The 22,649-nt window shown below is 58.7% G+C and overlaps 1 protein-coding gene across 2 annotated transcripts in view; it reads right to left on the reverse strand.

Annotated features, from left to right (window-relative positions):
* Nucleotides 1–355: 355 nt before the first annotated feature.
* The window catches only part of SH3BP2 (SH3 domain binding protein 2), a 38,655-nt gene continuing 16,361 nt past the window's right edge, over nt 356–22,649 (reverse strand). The window contains exons 1-13 of one of the 2 annotated variants that reach the window (XM_012737370.3): nt 12,037–12,174; nt 11,669–11,808; nt 10,360–10,462; nt 8,599–8,716; nt 8,216–8,286; nt 7,049–7,137; nt 6,665–6,733; nt 4,396–5,050; nt 2,773–2,881; nt 2,501–2,556; nt 2,177–2,258; nt 1,452–1,511; nt 356–924 (exon numbers count right to left, since the gene is read on the reverse strand). In XM_012737370.3, the coding sequence (XP_012592824.1) occupies nt 787–924; nt 1,452–1,511; nt 2,177–2,258; nt 2,501–2,556; nt 2,773–2,881; nt 4,396–5,050; nt 6,665–6,733; nt 7,049–7,137; nt 8,216–8,286; nt 8,599–8,716; nt 10,360–10,462; nt 11,669–11,808; nt 12,037–12,047 (1,701 nt within the window). In that variant the 5' untranslated portion in view covers nt 12,048–12,174 and the 3' untranslated portion in view covers nt 356–786. Of the gene's footprint in view, nt 925–1,451; nt 1,512–2,176; nt 2,259–2,500; nt 2,557–2,772; nt 2,882–4,395; nt 5,051–6,664; nt 6,734–7,048; nt 7,138–8,215; nt 8,287–8,598; nt 8,717–10,359; nt 10,463–11,668; nt 11,809–12,036; nt 12,175–22,649 lie in introns of those variants that run through there. The other variant, XM_012737371.2, reaches the window with a different exon arrangement.

Here is a 22,649-nt window from a genome sequence, read left to right on the forward strand (position 1 = left end):
ATGCTGTGAACAAACCAATTGTGGTCCCAGAGACTGCTGTTACTCAAGGCTTGTCAGAGGCAAGGACGATTATGGTCCCAGGGGCAGCTCTGCTGCCCCATTGCCTCAGCCTGACCTGTTGCAGTAGAACTAGAGCTTGGGAGCATGGGCTCTGAGCCCAGACTGCCCAAGTTTGGGTCCTAACCTGTGACTCGCTGTGCACCCTGGGCAAGTCTGTCAGCCACCTGTGCCCTGGAAGACAGGACAACCACCTCTTAGGGTTCCTGTGAGCTGCTGCAGTCACCATCTGAACGTCAATGTGAGCGCTCAATAGCCAGTTCCTCGCTCCTTCCCAGTCAAGCCCTGGACACCAAGGCAGAGATCATCTCTGTTTTATTGGGAAGCAACAGCCCCTACTGGAGCCTGCATCTTAGCTTTCCTGTGGGGTATTAGGGCCAGCCCCGGCACCCACCCAACAGCCATGTCAGGCCATGTCAGGGTAAGTGTGCCAGGGGGACCAGACTCCTGTCCTCAAAGCCCGGGCTGGGTTCTGGGTTCCTGGGACCAAGGCCTGGTGAGGCCAGAGAGCCCACCAGTCCCCCGGAATGTGGGTCCTGGTCCAGCTGTGGGGACCCAGCCTGCTACGTGAGGCCCGGCAGATTCCATAAGGCGTCTGTTGGAGATTGCCTTGGGGCAAGCCTGGTCCTTGCTCCAGCTCGTCCTCCCATGCAGGCCAGTCTCCATTGGTGTGGCCTGGGGTCATGGCCCCCGTGACTGCCTCTGCCTCACAGCCATATGGGGCAGGTGTCACCTGGGCCCAGCGTAGCCATAGGGGTGCCGCAGCAGCAGACTCTGGTGGCTGGGCAGCACATGGGTGTGGTAGTGTTCCACCATGCTGCCCACGCTCACAAACAGGACCTCGCCCTCCAGGTAGAACTTGGAGTCCTGCGGGAGCAGGAGGGCGTGAATCAGTGGGGCCAGGCCAGTCCTCTGTGCCAAGCCTCTGTCTCCCTGCCCTGTGCCCTGTCTGTAAAATGGGCAGTAGGCAGTAACGATGACATAGTCAGGCCTGCTCCTGGCTGCCCAGTTTCGCCCCGCATCTGCCTCCACATCGTGCCTGTTCTCTCCACGTCTCCCGCAACATCCCCTCCATCTCCAAGTGCCCGGAACATGGCCTACACCCAGGGTACTGCAAGCAAGGTCTGTGAATAAACCCAGAGTCTAAGGCTGACCCTCATCCCCTCTAGGGACAGCTGAGGACGAGGCTAGGCAAGGAGAGGAGGAGAAGAGGGAGGTTGAAGCAGGAGGGGGTGGGCGGCAAGCCAGGGTGAGGGAGAGGTAGGGGAGGGTGGGACTTTAGCCTACTTGCTACCTACACCTTATCAAGGCAATTCTGCCCTGTCCTTTGTCAAGCCCCAGGGCCAGGGTCCCTGTCCCACCCTGAGTCCCCAGACCGGGCCCAGACCTCTCACCTTCTCGAAGATACGATAGTTCCTAACTTTATTGGAGGTTTCATCCCACACGACCAGAACCTACAGGGAGGGAAGCGGGAAGCTGATGGCTCAGAGGACAGGCCACGGGGGGTGACCAACCTTAGGAGAGACCAAGGGAGGTGGGCAGCAGCATCAACGCTGTGTCCTGTGGCCCCCAAGGGTAAGGGGGGAGTGTCTCCAGGCCACCTGCACAGGAACAGCAGGGACCAGATAGGCAGCCCCTCACTCCTAGGGCTCCTTCTGCCCCCAGAGAGCCTCTGACAAGCCTTGAGTAACAGCAGCATGTGCCTGGTCCACCTGTAACCACCTCTGCTCCACATGGGGAAAGTGCCGCTCAGTGAGGTCACACATTTCAATGCTTACAGGGACCCAGGCAGACCTCCTGCCATTGCTAATACCCATGTGCCCCCCCACTGCATGAAGCACACCCCCACCCCAGAGTCTGGGGCCCCAGCCCTTCCCTCCCCCACGCTCACGCCCCTGCTGGGAGGTGGCCATCATTGTCCTCAGCTTGCAGTTGGTATTCAGAGAACAGATTGGGGTGCTAGCAGGCAGGACAGAACTCAGCTGAGATGCCAAGCAAGAAGCTGCATGTGGAAGTGATCTATGAACTAAAGCCCTGGGCCCACTGTCACTTATGTGTGGGGACAGCCCGAGGGCCCGCCGCGACAGAGCAGTCACCCGCACATCTTCTCGGTGCCTACCTTCCCAGACTTGGTGGAGGAGTTCCGGATGCAGTAGAGTCCGTCCTGGGGCTCTCCCTGAGGGCTCGTGGCTTTGAATAGCCTAAAATGAGACAGTTGACAGTAAGTCCTCCTCAGGCAGCTCTCACAGGGACCCTCCAGCCCCACTCCCAGAGCTCTGGCCACACCAGGGTGACGTGGGAGGACAGAGCTGACGGTTTCCCCTGCACTCAGGGCCATGTACTTATGCCAGCAACTACCCAACACTGCAGCGAGTAAGGAGACAGAGAAGCAAGAAGACAGGGTACAGCAGGGGGCCCAGCAACTCAAGGGCTCTGTGCTGACCTTTCCACTTCGCAGGATTCTGTGGTGTTGACGAATACTGAGCTGGGCAGCGGCACCTGTAAGAGGCTGACAGTGGTCAGTGTCAAAGTCTGAGTGACCCACCCACACCGCCACTCTCTGACAGCTGCCCCCTGCACCAGGATCCAGGGCTGCGCACGGTGTTCCATGTCCCTTGGTTCCAGGGTTCTGGGCTCTTTGCTCAGGATAGGCCCCCCTGGCCTACAGCCCCCCTACCACTGCCCACCCGCTGGCTGGGTGCGATCTGGGCTTGCCTTCTCATAGTCCTCATCTGAGTCCTCCTGGCCCACATCACCCTGCGAGGGTTGCCGGGGTTTTTCGAAGGAAAAGCTCCTGAAACTCTGCCCATCCGGGGGTGATCGCCTGGGTGGGAGGAGAAGAAGGTGAGACCACACCACATCAGACACAGGACAGGCCACCCTGTGCTGCCATGCACGTGACCACACCAAGCTCAGTATCATAATCCAAGGGGTCTGCCTGCTGCAGCCCCAGTAACTATAAAGGCCAACAGGGGACAGCAGGCCCCAAGAGGCCTGTGCTGACTGCCCTGGGTTAGCCGGACTGGCCCAAGGCCTGAAGTCCAAGTCAGGGATCAGGGCTGCCACAGATGCTGGTGAGGAGGTTCCATACTCAGGGGCCATCACATGCCGGACAAGTGTTTTGCGTGCTCTTGGGAAAGGGGGTCTCAGCCCAGGCTCTGCTGCTGACTGGCCTTGTGTCCCTGGCCAAATCACGCCCCTCTCAGAGCCATAGGCGAGTGGATGAATGTGATGGGATGGACAACGAGATCTGACCCAAGGGACACCTGCAAGGAGAGCCCTGCACACCTCACACATGTGGCCAGGAGATCCTGCCCAGCCAAACCTCCCGGGCTTCAGGAAGGACTAAAAGAGACCACATGTGGCACAAGCCCACGCTGGGACAGCCGGCTGGCCTGGGCGTAAGGCTGAGCCCTGGACCACAGCCCTTGCACATGCGGCTCTGCAGCTCGCAGATCCAGGTCACGGGAAAACAACCAACTAGAACTACGAGTATAGCAAGGGTTTCTCCCAGGCACTTTCCCATAGGCAGCAGGGGGCTCAAAGATATTAGCAGAGCCCTGGGGAGAAGGGTACCACAGTCAAGGGCATTTGGGGAGTGCCAGGTCAGCACAGCATGAGAAACCTGCCCCTGGTGTGGGCAACTGTGGAGTAGAGGACACACTGCTTTCCTGGCACTTCCCAGCAATAAAGCAGAAAGCATCTCACACAACCTCAGGGCCTAGTCCTGGACATGCTCTGCGCCCCCAGTTAGGAAGGGCACAAAAGCAGCTTGGGTGGCTCCAGAGCCAGGAGTTACCCCCAAGCCGCAGGCAGCACTGGGAAGAACCTGCACTGGGTCCTTGGTTGGGAGGGCTTGCAGAGGCAGACTGGCTCAGGGCAGCTCACAGCCTGAGCTCCCAGGGCAGGCAGTCAGTCCTGCAGGCCCCTCACCTGACCCCAGAGCACCCTCACACCATACAGCAATGGCTCTGGAAGGCCTGCATCCCCAAGGCCACACTGGTCACTGCCCATGAGGTGGCCTCTGGCTCCAGGCCCACTGCCCACAGGCTGGACGTTTCTCAAGGACAGGGTTGGATGCTACCTGCACAGGGGCCTGCTGACTGGCTCCCTTGACCAGGTATGGGGTGGCCATTCCACCTAGGCAGGCTGGGCCATTCCACCTAGGCAGGCCATTCCACCTAGGCAGGAAACCTTTCTACCCCTGTACCAGCCACCCCATTATGGCGCAGAGTGCCAGAGGCAAAGGGGGACAGGGTGCCAGCTGGAAGCCAGGCCAAGTCAGCGAGGGCTCCCGGTGGCTGGGAGGCAGGGGTGCTGGCTGCAGCACAGACTCACTGGAGGTGGGGGAGCGGCGGCTTCTCTGGCCTGGGTAGCACTAAGGGCCGAGCTGTGGCCTCAGGCGTGGGCAGCTTCAGTGCAGGAAGCCTGGGGGCCACAGGGGGCACAAAGAGTCCAGGCCTTGCTGCCTCCCTTGGGGTGTCCTCTTCAGCTGGCTTCAGGAACTTGGGCTTGTTGGCTGGCACAGGTGGGGGCTCAGATGTGGGCAGCCCCCGGGGAGACAGGTGAAAGGACTTGAGTTTGTCACAGTTCCTGGAGGTGGCAGCAGCCATGATGGCAGAACTGGAGGCAGAGCTAGCCCCATGGCCAGGGGTCCAGGGCTCCAGGCTGGGGCTAGCACACTCTCGGAAGCAAGGGGGCTTCCGAAGGCCGGGAGCAACAGGCACACTGCCCAGTGGGGGGTCGCTCATCCTTCGGGAGGTAGCGGGCACCCTGAGGGCAGATTCTACCCTCCTCAGGCCCAGCGGGTCCCTCTTGGAGTCCTCAGGGACCAGGCCGGCATCTGGGAGGCCATGCTTAGGGGGCACTGGCGGCAGCAGGGGGCTGGGGCCCTTGGAGGTGAAGGAGTGGGCTCGGGGCATGTCAGAGAAGGCTGGCTTCCTCGGCACAGGCACTGGGGGTGGTGGGTAGGCCGGCGGATGGGTGAGGGCATCTGCAGAGCAAAGAGACCGTGTTGGAATCACTAGATGGAAGCTGGACCAACTCTGCCCCCCGTCAGCAGCCAGCCAACCAGGTGTGCAACCCGACGCAGCCCCCTGGGTCCCAGACTGCCTACCACCACCTGATCCTCCCCTCCATCCTCCACACGGCAGTCCACAGAAGCTTCCAGAAGCCTAGACATCACACGAGGAGCCACAGGGTTACCAGAGGTGGAAGTGGAAGAGACAGCAAAGTCAAGGACGCCCAGGCTCGGCTGCACAAGGGGAAGGGAGGAACTCCCAGTAACAGAGAGGAGGAGTGGGGATGGGGCAGTCGGGAGGAAGATGAACATCTGTGTTTGTTCATAACAAGTTTAAAATGCTGTGAGACGCCCAGGGGACGCCACGTGGACTGTCAGGGGTGTGAGTCCAGGGTTTAGAGGTCCCAGCTGGACATGTGAGTCAGTTGGCAGCCAGTAGATGACCCCAGCTGTTAGCCAGGGAGTGCAGGAGAGGAGGTCTGAGCTTCGAGACGGCCCGGGTCGTGGGGTGGGCGTCCCTCAAGGGGCCAGCACAGGGGTGGAGGAGGCAGGGGCACACGGTGCCTGAAACGGGGAGGGTGAGGAACAGATGGGCACCCGGCCAGGGGCAGCTCGGGTGCTGTGCTCAGGATTTGGGAATGGGGAAGCCACTGGGGCCCTGGATGAGAGACATTTAGGGTAGGGGATGGGAAGGCCAGACTGCAGGGGTCCAGAGGGAGGGTGGAGCTCACCAGGGCCGGGTGGGCCAACCTCAGGTGTGAGGTGGAAACCTGTGCAGGCCACGGGCGGGGCAGATGTGGCAGTCACTGGCAAGACAGGGTTCTGCATGAGAGGGAAACTGAGGCAAATGCCCCACATGTCCTGATGGGCTGAAGGCCTATTGGTGCTGGGGCCCCAAATGGAGGGATCAGCAACAGAGGATAGGCTGGACACAGGGCCTGCAACTAGGAGGGGACAGGTAGTGGAGAGCAAGACATGAGCTGGGGGCTAAGGTGAGCAGTGGCCAGGTCAGTGGGGACAGGAGGCTGAGGACCGGGAGGCCGAGCAGAGGATGAAGGGAAGCCTGACTGCAGACTATCCAAGACACAGTGAAACGGACAACATGGGAAGACTGGAGAGAGGGGGGCAGGGAGGAGACAGGGGAGGGGAGGAGACAGCTACATACCCTCCTCACCTAGCCCTGCACTATCCTGTGACCCTGTGTGACTGCCATGTTGCAGGAAGTGGGGAAGACACTAGGTCCTTGATGGCAGCTTGGGCTGTGGCTGTCTCCATGGAGAGGTGGTGGCCAAGAGACACGGACTGGCCCCGGACCCACCCATTCCTCGATACCACTCCTTACCCACTCTCAGCTCCAGGGCCACCCTGGCTCCACCTGCCACTATCTCCATGCCCCTCCCCCTCCATCCTGGGGGTGGGGGAGCAGATGAGCAGAGCTGGCCAGCATCTGCCTCTTCTGCTCAGATCTGCCTAATGCCCTGGCCACAGCAGGGAAACTGAGGCCACCCAGACAGTGATTGGGTGGGCACCCCCAACCTGGGAGGGGCTCTCCACCTACCAAAAGCTCCCAGGTCCCTGCCCACCTACCCTCGGGCTTCATGGCCTCAGGGGAGTCGGGCTCCATGTATGAGTCATCCTCATCATCGTGCTCATAGTCTGCATGGGAGGGACAAAGGGTGAGACTCAAGGTAGCCCAGGCCTAGCTGCACGAAGAGTGGGACAGCGGGGCTGGGCCACGGGACAATGCTCCAATCACAGGGCTGAGCATCCGGAAGGGCCAAGATGAGGTGGGCAGGATGTGAACTCAAAACCAAACTGCCAAAGGCCACCATCACTCTACCAAAGGGACAGAGCAAGGGCACAGGTAAACATGCCCCCCTCTCCTCTGCAGCAGCCCACAAGGAGAACCGTCACTGTCGGCAGGCTGGTGTGGAGAGGCGGAGGAGCAGTGGACGTGGAGAAAAGCCTCACCTTCATTGTCCGTGGGGTATGGAGAGAGGCTGATGTCCACAGGCCGCTCGACTGACCCATAGAAGCTGTCTGTATCGGAGCTGGAGTCGCTGCAACACAGGGAGCAGCAGGCAAGGGACAGGCGGTGAGCACCAAGCCTGGGAGGTCCCTTGGCACTGACACACTGATGCACGTGCACACACATCTGCTCTGACACACAGGCACATAGAGTGACACACATAGACGTGGACACACACACATAAACATAGAAACACAAGGACACATGCAGTCATACAGACACACATAGACATACAGATACACAGATAAAACACAGAGACAAGGACAAGCACACACATGAACACAGACATAGATAGAACAGCACACAGACACACACTCACACACTGTTACAAGGACAGACGCAGGGAATGAAGGCTGTGGTGCCTCCACCGGGTGCCTCCTTCCCTTCTGGCTGTGGTTCTGGCCACAAGTGTGGCCCCAGACCGGCCAGAGGCCTCAGGGCTGGGCCCATGTCTCCACCTGCTCCTGCCTAAAGGGGCTTAGTCAACTCCAGGCTGGCCTGTGGGACCCTGGCTGGAACCAAGGGTCAGGAGCTCCAGGGCTCAGGAAGGGCCCTGCAGGGCAGCCTTGGGTGCGCCCAGCCCTCTCTGGGCCTCAGGCTCCTCGTCTACGAAAGAACAGGATAGTTTGTTCCTGTCCAAATGGTCTCTGGGACAGACAGTTCCAGCCCAGAGAGCCCTGCTGCTTGCTGGGCTACCTCACGGATGAGGCTGCCGAGACTGGATCGACTGAGCCAGCTTCCTGGGAGATTCCAGCTTCACCCTGGAGCAAGCCCAGTGGACATCAGGGGAAGGGGAAGCCAAAACTCTCAGTGCTGCAAATGCTGCGCTTCCTGGGTGGGGGAGGTAAAGACACGTGACCCCCAAACAGGAACTACCAATCCCTGTGACAGAAACAGACGGCGAGGCGAAGCTGGAGAGGACAGACAGGAACAGAGGATGGCGCACATGCAAACTTTACACACGTCTCACACGCAGCATGCCTGGCACCTCCAGAAAACTCTAAGGAGGGGGACCTGGGCCAAGCCCCAGGGGCCGGCAGGAGGATACCTGTGTCAAGCGCAGGAGCTCTAGGGACCCCCCACCCCATCCGCCACACTCCTTGGCCCACCTGGTGTCCAGGGACAGCTCCTTCTTCTCATGGAAGTGGCCAATCTCCCTGCGCAGCAAGGCCATCCAGCTCTGTGGGACAGCCGGGTCAGCAGTGGACATGGTGCTGCCAAGGTGGCCCCCCCTCATGCCTCCCGCCTGGCTGCCCCAGCTACTCCGCAGCGACTGCAAAGGCTGGGGACGCTGACTGGGTCAGCTCAAGCGGTATGACTCAGCACAGCCTGGCCCTCCTGGGGCTGCGGCTCCACCTGAACCACTTGGGGCCCCCCAGAACAGCACATTCTGTGTGGCCCTGGTCCTAGGACCTGGGCATGGGGCTACGGGCTGTGGGCCAGCACCCGCCCAGCTGCCCACGCCCAGCCATGTCTCCCCACCCTAGCTCACCTTGCGCTCATCCTCAGAGGAGGCTGAGAAGAACCATGTGCGGTGCTTCTTGCTGATGTGCACGATCTTGAAGGGAAAAACATTGTTGGATGTCGTCTCCTCAGCTGCCCGCATCACCCTGAAGGCACAGCACCAGCAGTCAGCACCTGGTCTACAGCCGCAGGGATAGCCTCACCTAGTCCCCTGCCTGGACTAGTCTGGGTATACAGCACCACACCCCAAGGAACATGGCACATCTAGATGGGCCCTGCTTACATGTCCCAGGTGGAGGGCCTCATGCCCAGACAGATGGGAGAGTGTGGGTGCAGGCAGGGAGCTGACAGAGGGCTGCTGGGCTCTGGGAGGGCCTCTTAGGAGCAGCAAGGCATGGAAGATGAGGACACATCACCCTCAATGCCCACCAGTGCCACTTTATATGGACACCACCCTCCTACCTACAGCCTCACCTGGCCCCTGGCCTGCCTGTGGGCCCCCTCTCTCCCCAGGGGTCTGGGCCCTCACTATGCAGCAGCAGCACTGCGTGCATTTCAGGGAATGACTTGTGACTGCTCTGTGGCCTGCTCATCTGGCCAGGATGTGAGATTTGCACAGAGACCACAAAGTTTACCATGGAGGGATCACTGCCTGCCCAGCACCTAGGCAGGTGTGCCCATCCCAGGCCCAGCCGGCCCTGATGGGCTGGACAGCTACCCAGGGCACAGCTTCTTCTGCCACTGGGCCCAATGCTCACACCATGGCTGGCACACGCTGGAGGCTGGAGGGCAGTGTCTGGGGAAATGGAATAACCCTTCCCAAGGGAACCCAGGGCTTTGATCGACCAGTGCCTGCCTGCCACCCACAGGGCCCTCAGGCCTCCTTCTCTCCCTTGGCCAGTGCTCTGGGCTGGTTAGGAGTTTTGGCAAGGCTGCCCTACTAAGGCTATGGCCAGAGTGCAAGCCAGGTCCCAAAGTACATGTGAGGGTCCCGGTCCTACTGCCAATACCATGTGACCCTTGGTTCCTCACAGGCAAGAGGGACTGGGCCCTTAAGGGGTGTAAGAGACACAGACTAATGCTGCAGGGTGGAGGGCCCAGGTGGTACACCCCCTAGAACCATAGCCAGGAGCCAGCACTTAAACCCTGTTCCATGGGCAGACGCCAGTGGGGCTCACAGGCCCACCTGCACCAGCATGTCCCATCCCATCCAGAGGGCTCGGGCCACTGCCCACCTGCCATTAGTCCAGAAGGCCTCAAGGGCAGACTCGTGGCCTCTCACTGGATGGAGGGCAGCCCAAAACATGTGTGAAGCAGGAAACTGCCCCCAGCCCAGGAGGTCTTTGGAGCCAGGGGAAGGGCTAAATTTAGGACAGGGCCTAGGTTGGCTGGGCTCTTGGTTCCCCGGAGAGAGGCCATGGTAGGTGAAGGTGCAGGGCAGGGAGAGAAGAGGGACACAGAAGTCACTGGGCCATAACTGAGCGGAGACTCTGGAGAGCAGGCCCTCAGGACTTGTCCATGAAGCCACTGGAAGCCCCCAGCCTCACCCCCAGGTCCTCAGCAAAAGCCTGAGGGCAGAATGTGAGGAGAGGGAGAGGCATCACGGAGGTTGGGCCAGCGCCGTGGCACCGGCACACACAGCTGGGGGTAGGGGACAAAGGCCATCTTGAAAAGGCTGGACTGTCCTTGGGTGAGACTGAGGGGTAGGCCCAGCCAGAGCTGTCAGAGCGGGCTGACAGGACAGCCGGCTGGCCGTGGGGCCAGGTCAGTAGGCAGGACGGGCACTCACCGGTTATAGCCACTCAGTGAGAAGGCGCCCTGTGGGGAGGCCGACGTGCTGCTCTTGAAGTAGTAGATGCATCGCTTGTGGATGATGACAAAGCGCAGGGGCCCTGTGGGAGCGTGGGTGGCAAGGCAGGGATAAGTTGCCAGGGGCCAGCAGGCAGATCCCATTCTAAGACCCCTCCCCAAGGCCCTGGGCAACTTGGGGCCAGGCCTCTTGCCTCCGAGCCCTGCTGAACAGAGAAACAGGGGCTGGGTTGGCTGCCCCTCCCCAGGAATCCACTCTGGGGCCAAATACAGACAAGTTCACAGCCATGCTGGCCAACCCCAGAGCACCACTTCAGGGCAGGCCTGGCCACCCACAAGTTTGGGGGGCTGTGAGGAGGAAGGACAGAGCCAGAGCCAGGGCCAAAGCCCAGGGAGGCCACAGCTGCCCTGCTGGGTACCATGGGAAGCTGGGGACTCCCTGTACCCCAGAGCTACTAAGAGGGGCTAAGGAGCCCAAAGAGCTTGCCAATGAGAGCCACTGACATAGACTGCTAGGTGGGGAGTTACACTGAGAGCCCCACACTCTACTGCCCAGCCCCAAGCAGCCCCTCCAGGTCCTGTGTGCAGGTCAGTTACAGCCTTCCATGGAGGCTCCCAATACAAAGAGACCAGCCCACCCAGTGCCCACACAGAAACTGAACACCTCAACCAGGAGGCCCAGGGAGTCCCTGGCAGAGGGCACTGCCAGGGCAAAAGCATGGAACACCGCTGTCAGGGCCTTCTGCTCTTTGACCATCAGTGTCTCCACATTTGGGCATCTCCCAAGCCCGGGACCTACTCTCTCCCAGACTGCTGTCCTGGGGGCCAGAGTCCAGGTCTCGCACTGCCCCAAAGGACCCGCACTCAGCCATGTCTCAACTTGGCATATGGGTTCAGTGTGGGCGGAGTGACCAAGCAACTCTCTGAACACCCATAAATGAGGTGACTGTGGCACCAAGGGCTAGACCTAGCAGGCCACCCAAGGTACCCTGGTCCTGGCTGCAGGCTGAAGATCCTGTGGCCAGCTGGCCAGCACCTTGCACTACACGCCTTTCCTGTCTCTTTGCCAGCTGCACCACCCAGACTCTGCCAGTCCTGGGGGCTGGGGAAGCCGATCTCAAGTCCCCCTGGGGGGTCAGGTACCAGAGAGGGAAAGGAAAGCCCAGAGGCCCACCATGTGAAGAAGGAGAGGCTCAGATAGGATGCTCATTTGCCCAAGGAGCGATCAGGGCTCAGCTCTGTCCCATGTCCTTCCACTGTGCCCCCCCACCACCACCCAGGGGACTCACATTTGAGCAGTTGCAGCTGGGTACCACCCTTCTTGTGCAGGTATCCAGCCTTGGCCACACCCCCAGGCATGGTTAGCAGGTTCTGGGCACCGATGGCCTTCATGGGGACAGGCCAGTGCATCTCCTCAGCCGCCATGAAGCTGTGATAAAAGAGGAAGGGACATGGCTCAGCCAGGGCTATGGGACAGGAGATGGCTTAGCTGGGGCACTTGGGGAACACTGCCAAGATCCAGGAGACAGCATGGAGGTTAAGGCAATGAAGGATGAGGAAACCCCCTTTCTGAAGGTCTCAGGCTTCCAAGTGGGCCCCTGGGAAGACAGGGCCACCTGGTCCACCAGGTCAGCCCCTGGTCCACGAAGCCACACACCTGGCCTTCATGGAGCCTGAAGGCTAAGCATGTCCTTTATCTTCCCTGGTTCATTCAGTGCACACCTAGTGAGCACAAGGCCCCATTGGGACTGAGGTGCAGGGATGAATGAACCCAGGAACCCAGCCCAGTAAGGCAGGCCTTAGGCCATAGCCACCCCAAGCCCCAGTGTCAGGTGAGGCCATAATGGAGCCTGCCCTAGACAGGAAGCAGGAAAGTAGGTAGCCAAGAGCCTCCAGTTTCCTGGTCAAACAACCTGGGCTCACCAGGTTTGGCTTTCTGGACGATCCCTAGGCTTTAGTTGCTGGAGAACAGAGTGGACCCAGCCGGACACAAAGGACACCCTCCTCAGCAGAGGCTGTGACCATCATTTGGTGGATAGACTGGTGTCCACCCCATCTGCCTGGGGCATCACTCACCTATCCTGCCTGAGCCCCAGCGGGGACCACACAGCCCATGGTCAGTGGTGACTGCCTTAGGGTTGACCCACGCCCACAGGATGCAACATCCCAGGCCCTGGCATCAGGCCCTGCCCCTTACTCATGCTCCAGAGCTGTCCATTTTGAAATCCGCCAGGCTGTTTCACATTTCCACCAATGCCTGGAATGACCTCCACCTCTCCCCAGGCAGAGAACCTCTACTCATCCTTCAAGACCCACATTAAGAATTCCCACTTCTATGAGGCACAGTGCTCAGTTACACTGTCTGCCACCTGTGGTCCCTCTAAACAGTACACACACACACACACACACACACACACACACACACCTGGCACTGTTTTGTCTGTACCTGCCCCGCCCTGGGCAGGTCCTGCCTGGAGCCCTAGGGGAGTTGGCTGGCAGCAGGCATGGAGCAGCTAGGATCAGACTCAGAGGACCAGTATGGCTGGGATTTGTCCCGCTACAGCTCCAACCCCAAAACACATGTAAGGAAAACCACTCCCTGCTCTTAGCAAACCAGCAGCTTCCTTGAAATGTCCGAGAGAGGTCACTACCTCAGAAGACCCAAGCTGCCTTCTGCCTACTCTACCTGGGTCACTCCCCAGCGACCCATCTGCACATAAATCGAACCCTCCTGGGAGCGCCTCCCAGTATAGGGTGCCCAACAATAGGGCTTGGAACAAAGGCAGGGACACACCCCTGCCTGTGCCAGCCACCCCCCCAGCCCCTGGCAGAGCCCAGCAGTGGGGAGAAGAGGGTGCCGGGTGCCCACGCCCAGACACGGAGAGATACTGGTAGAGGGACGAGCCCCGCTCCCGGCCAGGAGCCCCAAGACCCGCCCGCCTTTGTTCCCGTAGGAAGCGCGCAGGCATCGGCCGGGGTTCCCGGTCCGGGTCCGGCGTCGCAGTCCAGTGGTTTACAGCTCGGGTCTGAGCCCGGGACCGGGACCAGGGGTCCGGGCGGTACTCACGGCGTCCACGCCGGCTTCCCGGGGGCGGCCCGCGCCCGCCTTCCCTGAGCGCACCGACACAGCCCGGGGCCCGCTCCTCTGGCCGCCGCCTCGTCCCCCGCGCCCACCCCCACCCCCCGCCGGCCCCAGCAGCGCGGTTGGGGCCCGGAGCCCGCCATGTCCACCGCGCCCCGCGCCCCAGCCCCTGCGGCCGCCGGCTCCGCCCTCGCAGGCGGGGGCGGGCAGGTGAGGACTCCCGGGCCCGCCTCCCGCCACGCGTCAGCCTGCGCCAGGCGCCCCCTCCGCGCCTCAGTGTCCCCACCTGCTACACCGAGGGCGGTGGTGGGGGGCGCTGGGAACAGGAAGCTGCCGAATATCAGTGCAGCCCGAAATCAAGAAGCCTTTGATGCAGAGGAGGGTCCAGGCGTCACCCCCCAACACCTGCGAGTCCAGGTCCCAATCCCACCAGCCACCCTGCAGGAAGCTCCCGCAGAAAAGTTGTTTTTCCACCCTGAGTCTCAGTATGTACCTCTATAAAGTGGCACCCTGCCTCTGAGGGCTCTGGCTGGCTGGCCCAGTGCCCCCACCTCTTCTTACCCACCCACCCCCACTCCTCTTTGCCTGTGTGCCTCAGTGCACTTCCAACCTGGGATTCTCCAAGGAGCAGGGGGTCTGGTCCTGGCAGCTCCCACCTGCTTGCCCATGTGCAGGCACCTCTCCCAGAAGAGTCCCCCAGGCTGGCCAAAGGCTGGTGAAGGCCCTTGCTGGCCTCCCAGGCACCTGCCTCCTCCATCTCCCATCTGCATACCAGCTACTACTGAGATGATCCACCTGCAGCAGAAGGCAGCAGGAGCCCCCATGGGCCCTGAGGGGGCAGCGCTAACGGTGCACACCTAGCTGTACATACTGGGTACCCAGCCCTGTGCTTCAAGTACTCCTCCACCTCAGGCCAGCTCTCTGAGACTCTTCTGGAGTCCAGCCTTCAAACCTCACTTCGGCCTCGCCTCCATCCCACCTTTGTGTCTTTGTCCCCAGTGCACTTACCCCTCCCTTCACTGCACTGCACCCAGCCCTCCTCCTTCCAGCCAACCTGCCTGTCCTCCTCCTCACTGCTTCTTGGCAACCCCACCATCTCTCCTCCTCAGGTCTCCCCTGCCTCCAGGGTGTTTCTTACAGGACACCCCCAACATGCACACCATTCCCATCACTGCTCTGTGCTGAGCCTCTGGGGCCAACTCATGCCCACCTGGCCCTTCCTGATGCAGCCCCTGTGGACCCTTCTCACACCCTCTCCTCCTGCCTTCCATCTTCTGTGCACCTATGCCAGCCAGGCCTCATGACTCCATTACTCAAATTCTTGACACACCCACCTCCAGGCCGAAGTCCATGCTGTGTCCACTGCCTACAGCTGTGACTGAACTAACTCAGCCTTCAAGAGTTGGTTTGAAAGAACCCAATCCTTCACAGACTCTTCCAGAAAATAAAAGAGGAGGGAACTCATTCTGTGAGGCCAGCATTATCCCAATACCCAAACCAGACAAAGACATCACAAGAAAAGAAAAACACCAATATCCATTATGGATATAGATATAAACATCCCCAACAAAATACTAACAAACTGAATCTGAATCCAGCAACATATGAAAAGGATTCTACACCAGGACCAAGTGGGATTTTTTTTCTCTTTTTGAGACAGAGTCTCACTTTGTTGCCCAGGCTAGAGTGAGTGCCGTGGTGTCAGCCTAGCTCACAGCAACCTCAAACTCCTGGGCTCAAGCAATCCTTCTGCCTCAGCCTCCCGAGTAGCTGGGACTACAGGCATGCACCACCATGCCTGGCTAATTTTTTCTATATATATATATTAGTTGGCCAATTAATTTATTTCTATTTATAGTAGAGACGGGGTCTCGCTCTTGCTCAGGCTGGTTTTGAACTCCTGACCTCGAGCAATCCACCCGCCTCGGACTCCCAGAGTGCTAGGATTACAGCATGAGCCACCGCGCCTGGCTGACCAAGTGGGATTTATCCAAGAATGCAAGGTTGGTTTAATATTCAAAACTCAATTAATGTAAAACACCATATTGTGAGCCATCACACCTGTAATCCCAGAGACCTGAGGAAGAACAAGACCCCATCTCTATAAAAAATAGAAAAATTAGCCAGGCGTGGTGGTACATGCCTATAGTCCCGGGTACTCAGGAGACTAAGGCAGGAGGATGGCTTGAGCCCAGTAATTTGAGGTTGCAGTGAACTATTAATCACTGCACTTTAGCCCAGGTAACAGAGTGACACCCTGCCCCCCCCCAAAAAAAAACCCCACTATATCAAAAGAATAAAGGACAAAACTACAAGATCATCTCAATAGATTAAGAAAAATCACTTGACAAAATTCAACAATCCTTCATGATAAAAACAACACTCAACAAACCAGGAATAAAAGGAAACTTCCTCAACCTTATAAAGGGCATCTATGAAAAGCTCACAGTTCACAGTTAACATCATACCTACTGGTAAAAGACTGAAAGCCTTTTCCTCAAGAACAGAAATAAGGTAAGGATGTTTGCTTTCCCCACTTCTATTGAACATTGTACTGAAGATTCTGGCTGGAGTAATTAGGCAATAAAAAGAAATAAAAGGTATCCAGATTGGAAAGAAAGAAGTAAAACTATGCATTGATTAGATGATTTTATATATAGAAAATTCCAAGGAATCCACTAAAAAGGTATTAGAATAAACAAGTTCAGCAAGGTGGCAGGATACAAGATCAACACACAAAAATCAATTGTATTTCTATATGCCAGCAACAATTCAAAGATGAAGGTAAGAGTTGCTTCAAGTGTTCCTTCTTCCAGGCAGTCTCCCATAACCTCTAGGGTAGGGGTCCTCAAACTTTTTAAACAGGGGGCCAGTTCACTGTCCGTCAGACCGTTGGAAGGCTGGACTATAGTTTAAAAAAAAACTATGAACAAATTTCTATGGACACTGCACATATCTTATTTTGAAGTAAAAAAACAAACAGGCAAAAATACCCACATGTGGCCTGTGGGCCGTAATTTGAGGACACCTGCTCTAGGGGGTCCTATGGTGAGGACAGATGGAGCCACCACCTCCTCCTGGCTCCATACCTGGACAAGGTTCAGCAGGAGGAGTTGGGGCAGGTTACAGTCCTACCTATTTCAGCTCAGTGGCCAGGCAGGGGGAGGCCTATGAGAGGGGCTCATTCCCACCTGGCTGCCATCCCACTGTGGGTAGGATGAAGGCTCTTAGGAGGCCACTGACCGACCTTGGGTAGGGAGGGAAGATGGTGACAAGGCCAGGTTGTGCTCCACCTTCACTTCCCCTGGGAATGTCCTCACTTCAGGTGCATGCGCTGACACTCCCAGCCCATCTCCAGAGGATGGGCTGTCCAAGGAGAAGCACAGCCCTGCTGCTCCAACCTCCTCCACCCTACCTGGACCTGCCCTGCACCAGTGGGTGGCACCTGTCCAGAAGCCTAGTGCCAGGCCAGTCTGAAAACAGAAAGGGGAAGTGGCAGCAGAGGGTGAAGGTGATGACAGGCCACGGTGGCTGTGACCATGCAACTCTTGGGGAATTTCAGACCAGCTTGCAGACTGCAGCCCCACCTATGCCTAGGAAAGCCAAAGGGCATCCCTAAGGGGGACCCGCACACCTGGCTGGCCTGGCCTCCACGTTTACTCCCTGGCTGTCCCCTTCGGTGCCCACAGTACTGCCTCAACCACAGCACCAGGTACCCCATGGTCAAATTCTATTTGTTCATCCCAGGGGGCTTCGCAGCTCTTCCTGCCAGCTCGATGGGAGACCTCGGTCCCCTATTCTGTAGAGGCAGGCGCCCCTGTGGGGATGTGTCACCATATGGCTGTGAGGGAGAGTGCCGAACACTTAGGTTCAAATCCCACTTGAGGCACTCTGGGAGGCTGAGGCAGGAGGATAGCCTGAGGTCAGGAGTTTGAGACCAGTCTGAGCAAGTGCGAGACCCCGTCTCTACTAAAAATAGGAAAAATTAGCCAGACAGGCAACTAAAAATAGAAACAAAAAATTAGCCAGGCATGGTGGCATGCACCTGTAGTGCCAGCTTCTCAGGAGGCTGAGGCAGGAGGATGGCTTGAGCCCAGGAGCTGGAGGTCGCTGTGAGCCAGGCTGACGCCACAGCACTCTAGCCTGGGCAACTGAGTGAGACTCTGTCTCCAAAAAACAATTAATTAATTAATTTAAAAATTTTAAAAAACCAAATTCCACTCGGGGCCCTTCCTCAGCTGAGCCCACGTCCTCTAGCATCCACTCCTCAAAGGCCCGACATCCCAGCACTGCCAGGGCAGCTGCCATCTGGGCGACACTCTGGAGACACAGGTCAACGTGGAGGCAGAGCTGGTGGTAGCTGCCAGGCTCCGTGAGCCCTTCCAGAAGGTGTGTGAGCCTTGTGTGTGTGCACGGGTGTAGACATGCATTTGAGCCTGCATGTTGTGTCAGTGTGCATGTGTGTACAGACTAGGGACAATGGGCAGCTGGGACACACTCTCTAGGGCTCTGTTTCTGTGCTCATCTCCCCACCTTGTCTCAGAATGGGCTCGGGTCACCCCAAGGCCTGAGGCTGCTGGGGTGGGGGTAGGGCAGGCTAGTGAAAACCACTATCCCACAGAGACAGCCCCACTGAGCTCCACTAATTGCAGGCTCTGTGGCTCCCACCACCCTGGGGCCCTGTGAGCCCCAGGGGGTACTCAGTCATCACCTGAGCAGGCCCACGTGCGCTGTGGCTCCACATACCCAGTTAACGTACTGACAGTGCACTTGCACAGGACGAGCACAAGAGCCGCACGGCTCTCACGTGGGAGGCTATACGTGCACACACTCGTGTGTGTGCTCATGGGTGCATGTGTACACAGGTGTGAGCCTGTGTATGAAAGGCGGGTGGGGGCCCTGGGGGGCTGCGCTCCTGCAGGCTCTCCCCTGATGCCTGCAGACATGGCTGAGGTGAGGGAGCCAGCACCTCATGTGACTACAGTGTCAGGAACTGACAGTTACTGGTGACCGGGCCAGCTCTGTCTGTGGGAGCTGCAGAGCAAGGTAAGGCTGGGAGGGTCTCATCACGGAAAAGACAGCAGATCCCCTCAGCACACTCATTCACCCACTCAAATATGTGTACACTCTCACCCACATGCACACACACACTCATACATATACATGCACTCATTCTCACACACGCCCACTCACATGTACACTTGTGCACACACACACACATACATAGACATGTATTTGTTCATGCTCACACTCATGTTCTCATACACACATTCATGCACTCACACTCATTTACATAATCACACAAACACTCTCACATGTACACACACATGCACACACACAGGCTTGTTCACACTCATATTCCTACAAATGCAAGACCTGTCATGGGTGGTCCCCAGTGCCCTGGTCAGGCAACTTGGGCACAGGTCAGAATACTCATCACCACCCAGCCCTGCGTGGCCCCAGTGCCAAGTTCTACCTGACAGCTCACTAAATCTCACAGGGCCCACATGAGCTTGGTGCTTTACTCCCATTTTACAGACTAGGACACTGAGGCCAGAAGAGGCTCAGGACTTGCGCCAAGTCCACGAGGCACCCATCTCTTGGGCCGGGTTCTGTGCTTCTCAGTGATCACCGCACACCCAACACCCTGAAGTTCAGACCAGAATCATCCTCATATCACTGATAAAGACACCAAGGGTCAAAGAGGCTGAGTAACTCGCCCCCAGGCACACAGACAGTAAATGGTGGTGCACTCACCACGACCCGCCCCGGCATAGCCACTTCCCCAGCCCGGTGCACAGTGGGTGACTAGTAATGGTGGTGCAATGAACAGGCAGGGCAGCTTCCATGGGGGGCCCCTCAGCTGCTCGGCCTCACAATAGCTCATCTGTTCTCCCCTTTCAGTTTCCCCTCCTCTTCTTCCTTTTCCCAGAATCTTTCTCTGTTTGAGAATCAAAGTCAAAATCCTCCTATAAGGGCCCAGCGATGAGCCACACCAAAGAACCCACTGTTGGCCAGGGGCAGGGCTTGGTGAGGCAAGGCCCCCCCCCCAGCAGGTCTCTGAGGCCCCTGTGGGTCCTCCGTGGTGACCCAGGTAAGCAGCAGGCACCTCACACGCCCCTCTGTCCCCCCAGCACATGTACACACACCATGCACAAAGTATCTGTACACAGGACCCAAAGGCCACCCCAGGCACGGTGTGGAATAGGAAGGACTCACCCAACCTGAGCCCCCACCCTGGCAGGCTGGCCCCTGCCTCCCTGCCTGCTGCAGGCTGAGTGGCACATGATGGAGGTAGGGGCTTCCAGCAGGTCCCTCTCTGGGCTCCCTCTGGACTTGTCCAGCTCTGAGATCTCTCAAGCCAGACAGGGCCCACTCTCCACACAGCCTGTCATTTCTCCTAGGCCCAGGGCCAGGTCCTATGGGCTCCCACTGCCAACCTTGATGAGGCCATGCTCCTGGGTGCCTCCCCTCACAGCGGTCCTGCAGGTGCTAGGACAGTGCCACCTCCTGACTCCAATCCCAGGGCCACCCCACTGACCTGACGACACTAATCCAACAAATGGCTCTTCTCCTCCCTGGAAAACAACTGGGTACAGGTGTCCTGGGGCCTAGGGAGGCCATGGAGCTCAGGGGCTGTGGGCCGGGGCCTCAGCCTACATCTCCCAGACAGGACAGGCTTGCTGCCCCGGGCTGCCCATGCGCTTCCTGCCTCGGTGTCCACAGCTCACTCCTGCTGCATGGGGCCTGTGGCCACCAGAGCTTCCTCCCTCCTTCCTGTTGCTGGCTCCCTGGGCAGCCCTTCCACTCTGAGAGGTCCTGAAAGCCGCCTGGGGCTCAGGGCTGCCCCCATCAGGGCTATTTAGTCAGCTGGGTTTTAGCCCCACCCACCACTGTGGTCAGACCGCCCCGGCTCTATGGGCTGCAAGGCAAGACCAGCTGTGTCCCCTGGGAGGAAGCTCCTTGCTGCCCCCCCAACCCCCACACTTACCATTCCCCCAATCCCCAACCCCCCACCTCCTCTGCATACTTGCTGCTTCCTAGCGAACCAGGAAGCCCCCAAGGCCCTTGCCCTCGGGTGTTGGGTGTCGGGCCAGCAGGAACCCAGAGTATACACACCACATGGGGAGCTCACACCCTCACCAGCATGTTCCTTCCACCAAGCAGATGCTGCTGCCTGGCTCTGCCCTCTGAGGCCACACAGAGGGCCTCTGTGAGTTTCAAGGTGGCCACCTCTGTGCCCTATGACACGAAGGGACTGAGGGACTAGACCTGAGCCTGGCCCAGGCACTTCTCAATCACCCTCCCATCCTCCCCACAAGGCCTTTTTGTGTTCCTCCCATCCACCCCTCCATAGCCCTGCTAACATCTAGCTTGCTAAAGCACATCATGGCCTGAGAGGGCTCCTGTCACTCCCCAGCCCCTGTCTTGGGTCCCACTCAGAATTCCACTCCTCCGGGGCCTGCTCTGCCCCCACCAAGCCCAGCTTCCTTCTCTGCCTGGGCCCACAGTTGGACCAGGGAAGAGGGGCTCCAACACAAGCTGTGGGGTGCTGAGCCCCCCTGCACTCTTCCCCTGAGCTTGAGCCTCAAGGTCAGAACTCTCCCAGGGACAAGACCCTTGGGAGGAGGCAGCTGGAGAAAGGAGCTTTCTGGGGCCTGGCGTCACCCTCATGGCAGGATTTGAGGGTGACAGAAACCACAGACCACAGGGCCCCTGGGAGCTGCAGTGGCCTCATCTTGCCCACCACGTTTCCCAGGGCACAGCCCCACGCTCACACCTCTGCCTGTGACTCCAGCCCAACAGAACCTGGACACCAAGGCCCCACGACTGGCCATGCAGGCACCCAGCCGTCCCCCAGGCCTGGGTCTCGGGGCACCTGAAAAGGGTGGCTCCCAGGCTGAGGGAGTCTGTCTCCCTAGCTATGTCCGCAACCACAGACCTGCTGCCAATGTCCCCATGCCATGTAGGAACCTGTTCAGGCTGCTGACCACCTGCCATCTCCTGGAGGATGAAGAGCTTGGGCTTTTGTGTCTGGGGCCTCCTTAGGGTGGGCACAACCACCCTGACCTCCCCCAGCCTGTGCCAGGCAAGGGCAGACTTCAGCAAAAGGTAGACACAACAGTCAGACAAACAGACAGATGCCACAAGGGAGAGGGTTAGAGTGAGTCTCTTCTCATTCTTCCAGCAGGGTTGAGACAAATAGCAAATGAGGAACCCCTGGGCCACAGATCAGCCACAGCAAGCTGGGGGACAGTTCTCAGATAGAGTGTAGACAGCAAGGAGCTGTGGGGTCCAGAGGACGTGCCAGACAATGCTAGATCAGGAAGGCCTCCCAGAGGAGGGGCCTAGGTTTGATGGAGGAGGAACAGTTTGCTAGAATAGGGACAGGGTGAGGGAGTCACAGGCAGGACAAGGGCTCATGTTGAATCCACAGGCAAAGAGGTGGCCAAGGCCTGGGGAGGTTAGGGGTACAGATTCAGGGATAAGAACCCACCAGGATAACAACCAGGACATGCCACCCCTTACTAGACAGACAAATGAGATCTGAGGTGGAAGCCAGAGCCAGACCTGCCCCTTGCCCTTGCCCCACCATGGGGCAAGGGTCATAAGTGCAGCAGAGGTAGGAGTGAGCCGAGGGCCAGGCCCCCCCGTTCCTGGGCTGGGGCCCAACCCCAGGTCCAGCATTGAGAGGCTCCAGCCCAAAGGAGAGAAATAGGTTGCACGAGGGGGGCCCCATGGTAGAAGACATGTGCTATCCCCCCCAGCCCCAGTTTCCCAGAAGGCCCCTCCTCTCTGAGCCTTGGTTTCTCTAAGTGACCTCACATCTCTTAAGGCACTAGTTCACCCCCACCTCAAGTAACACTGCCATTCACATTCCTAAAAACAGGATATTCAGGCCTTCTCGCTCAGTAATGGTGACTCCATGACCTTTACCCTGTGCTGGTATCCATGGAGATGACCCATGGAGATGCACATGGCTAGGGTCACTGGCCTTGGGCAGCCCTGGTCTCCCACTCCATCCTCCCCTGTCCCAGGCTAGTGCCTCAAATTGCCAGGCTTGGGGGACCTCCCACCATGCCAGACACAGGGCCCTTATGAGGGTGGGTGGGAGACAGCCAGTGGGGCCAGGCAGGGGGCCAAGAGTCGGCCTGAAAAAGAAGAGGGAGGGAGAGCTTTCCCAGGGT

This window comes from Microcebus murinus, chromosome 16, assembly GCF_040939455.1.
Source record: "Microcebus murinus isolate Inina chromosome 16, M.murinus_Inina_mat1.0, whole genome shotgun sequence".
NCBI classification, from domain to species: domain Eukaryota; kingdom Metazoa; phylum Chordata; class Mammalia; order Primates; family Cheirogaleidae; genus Microcebus; species Microcebus murinus.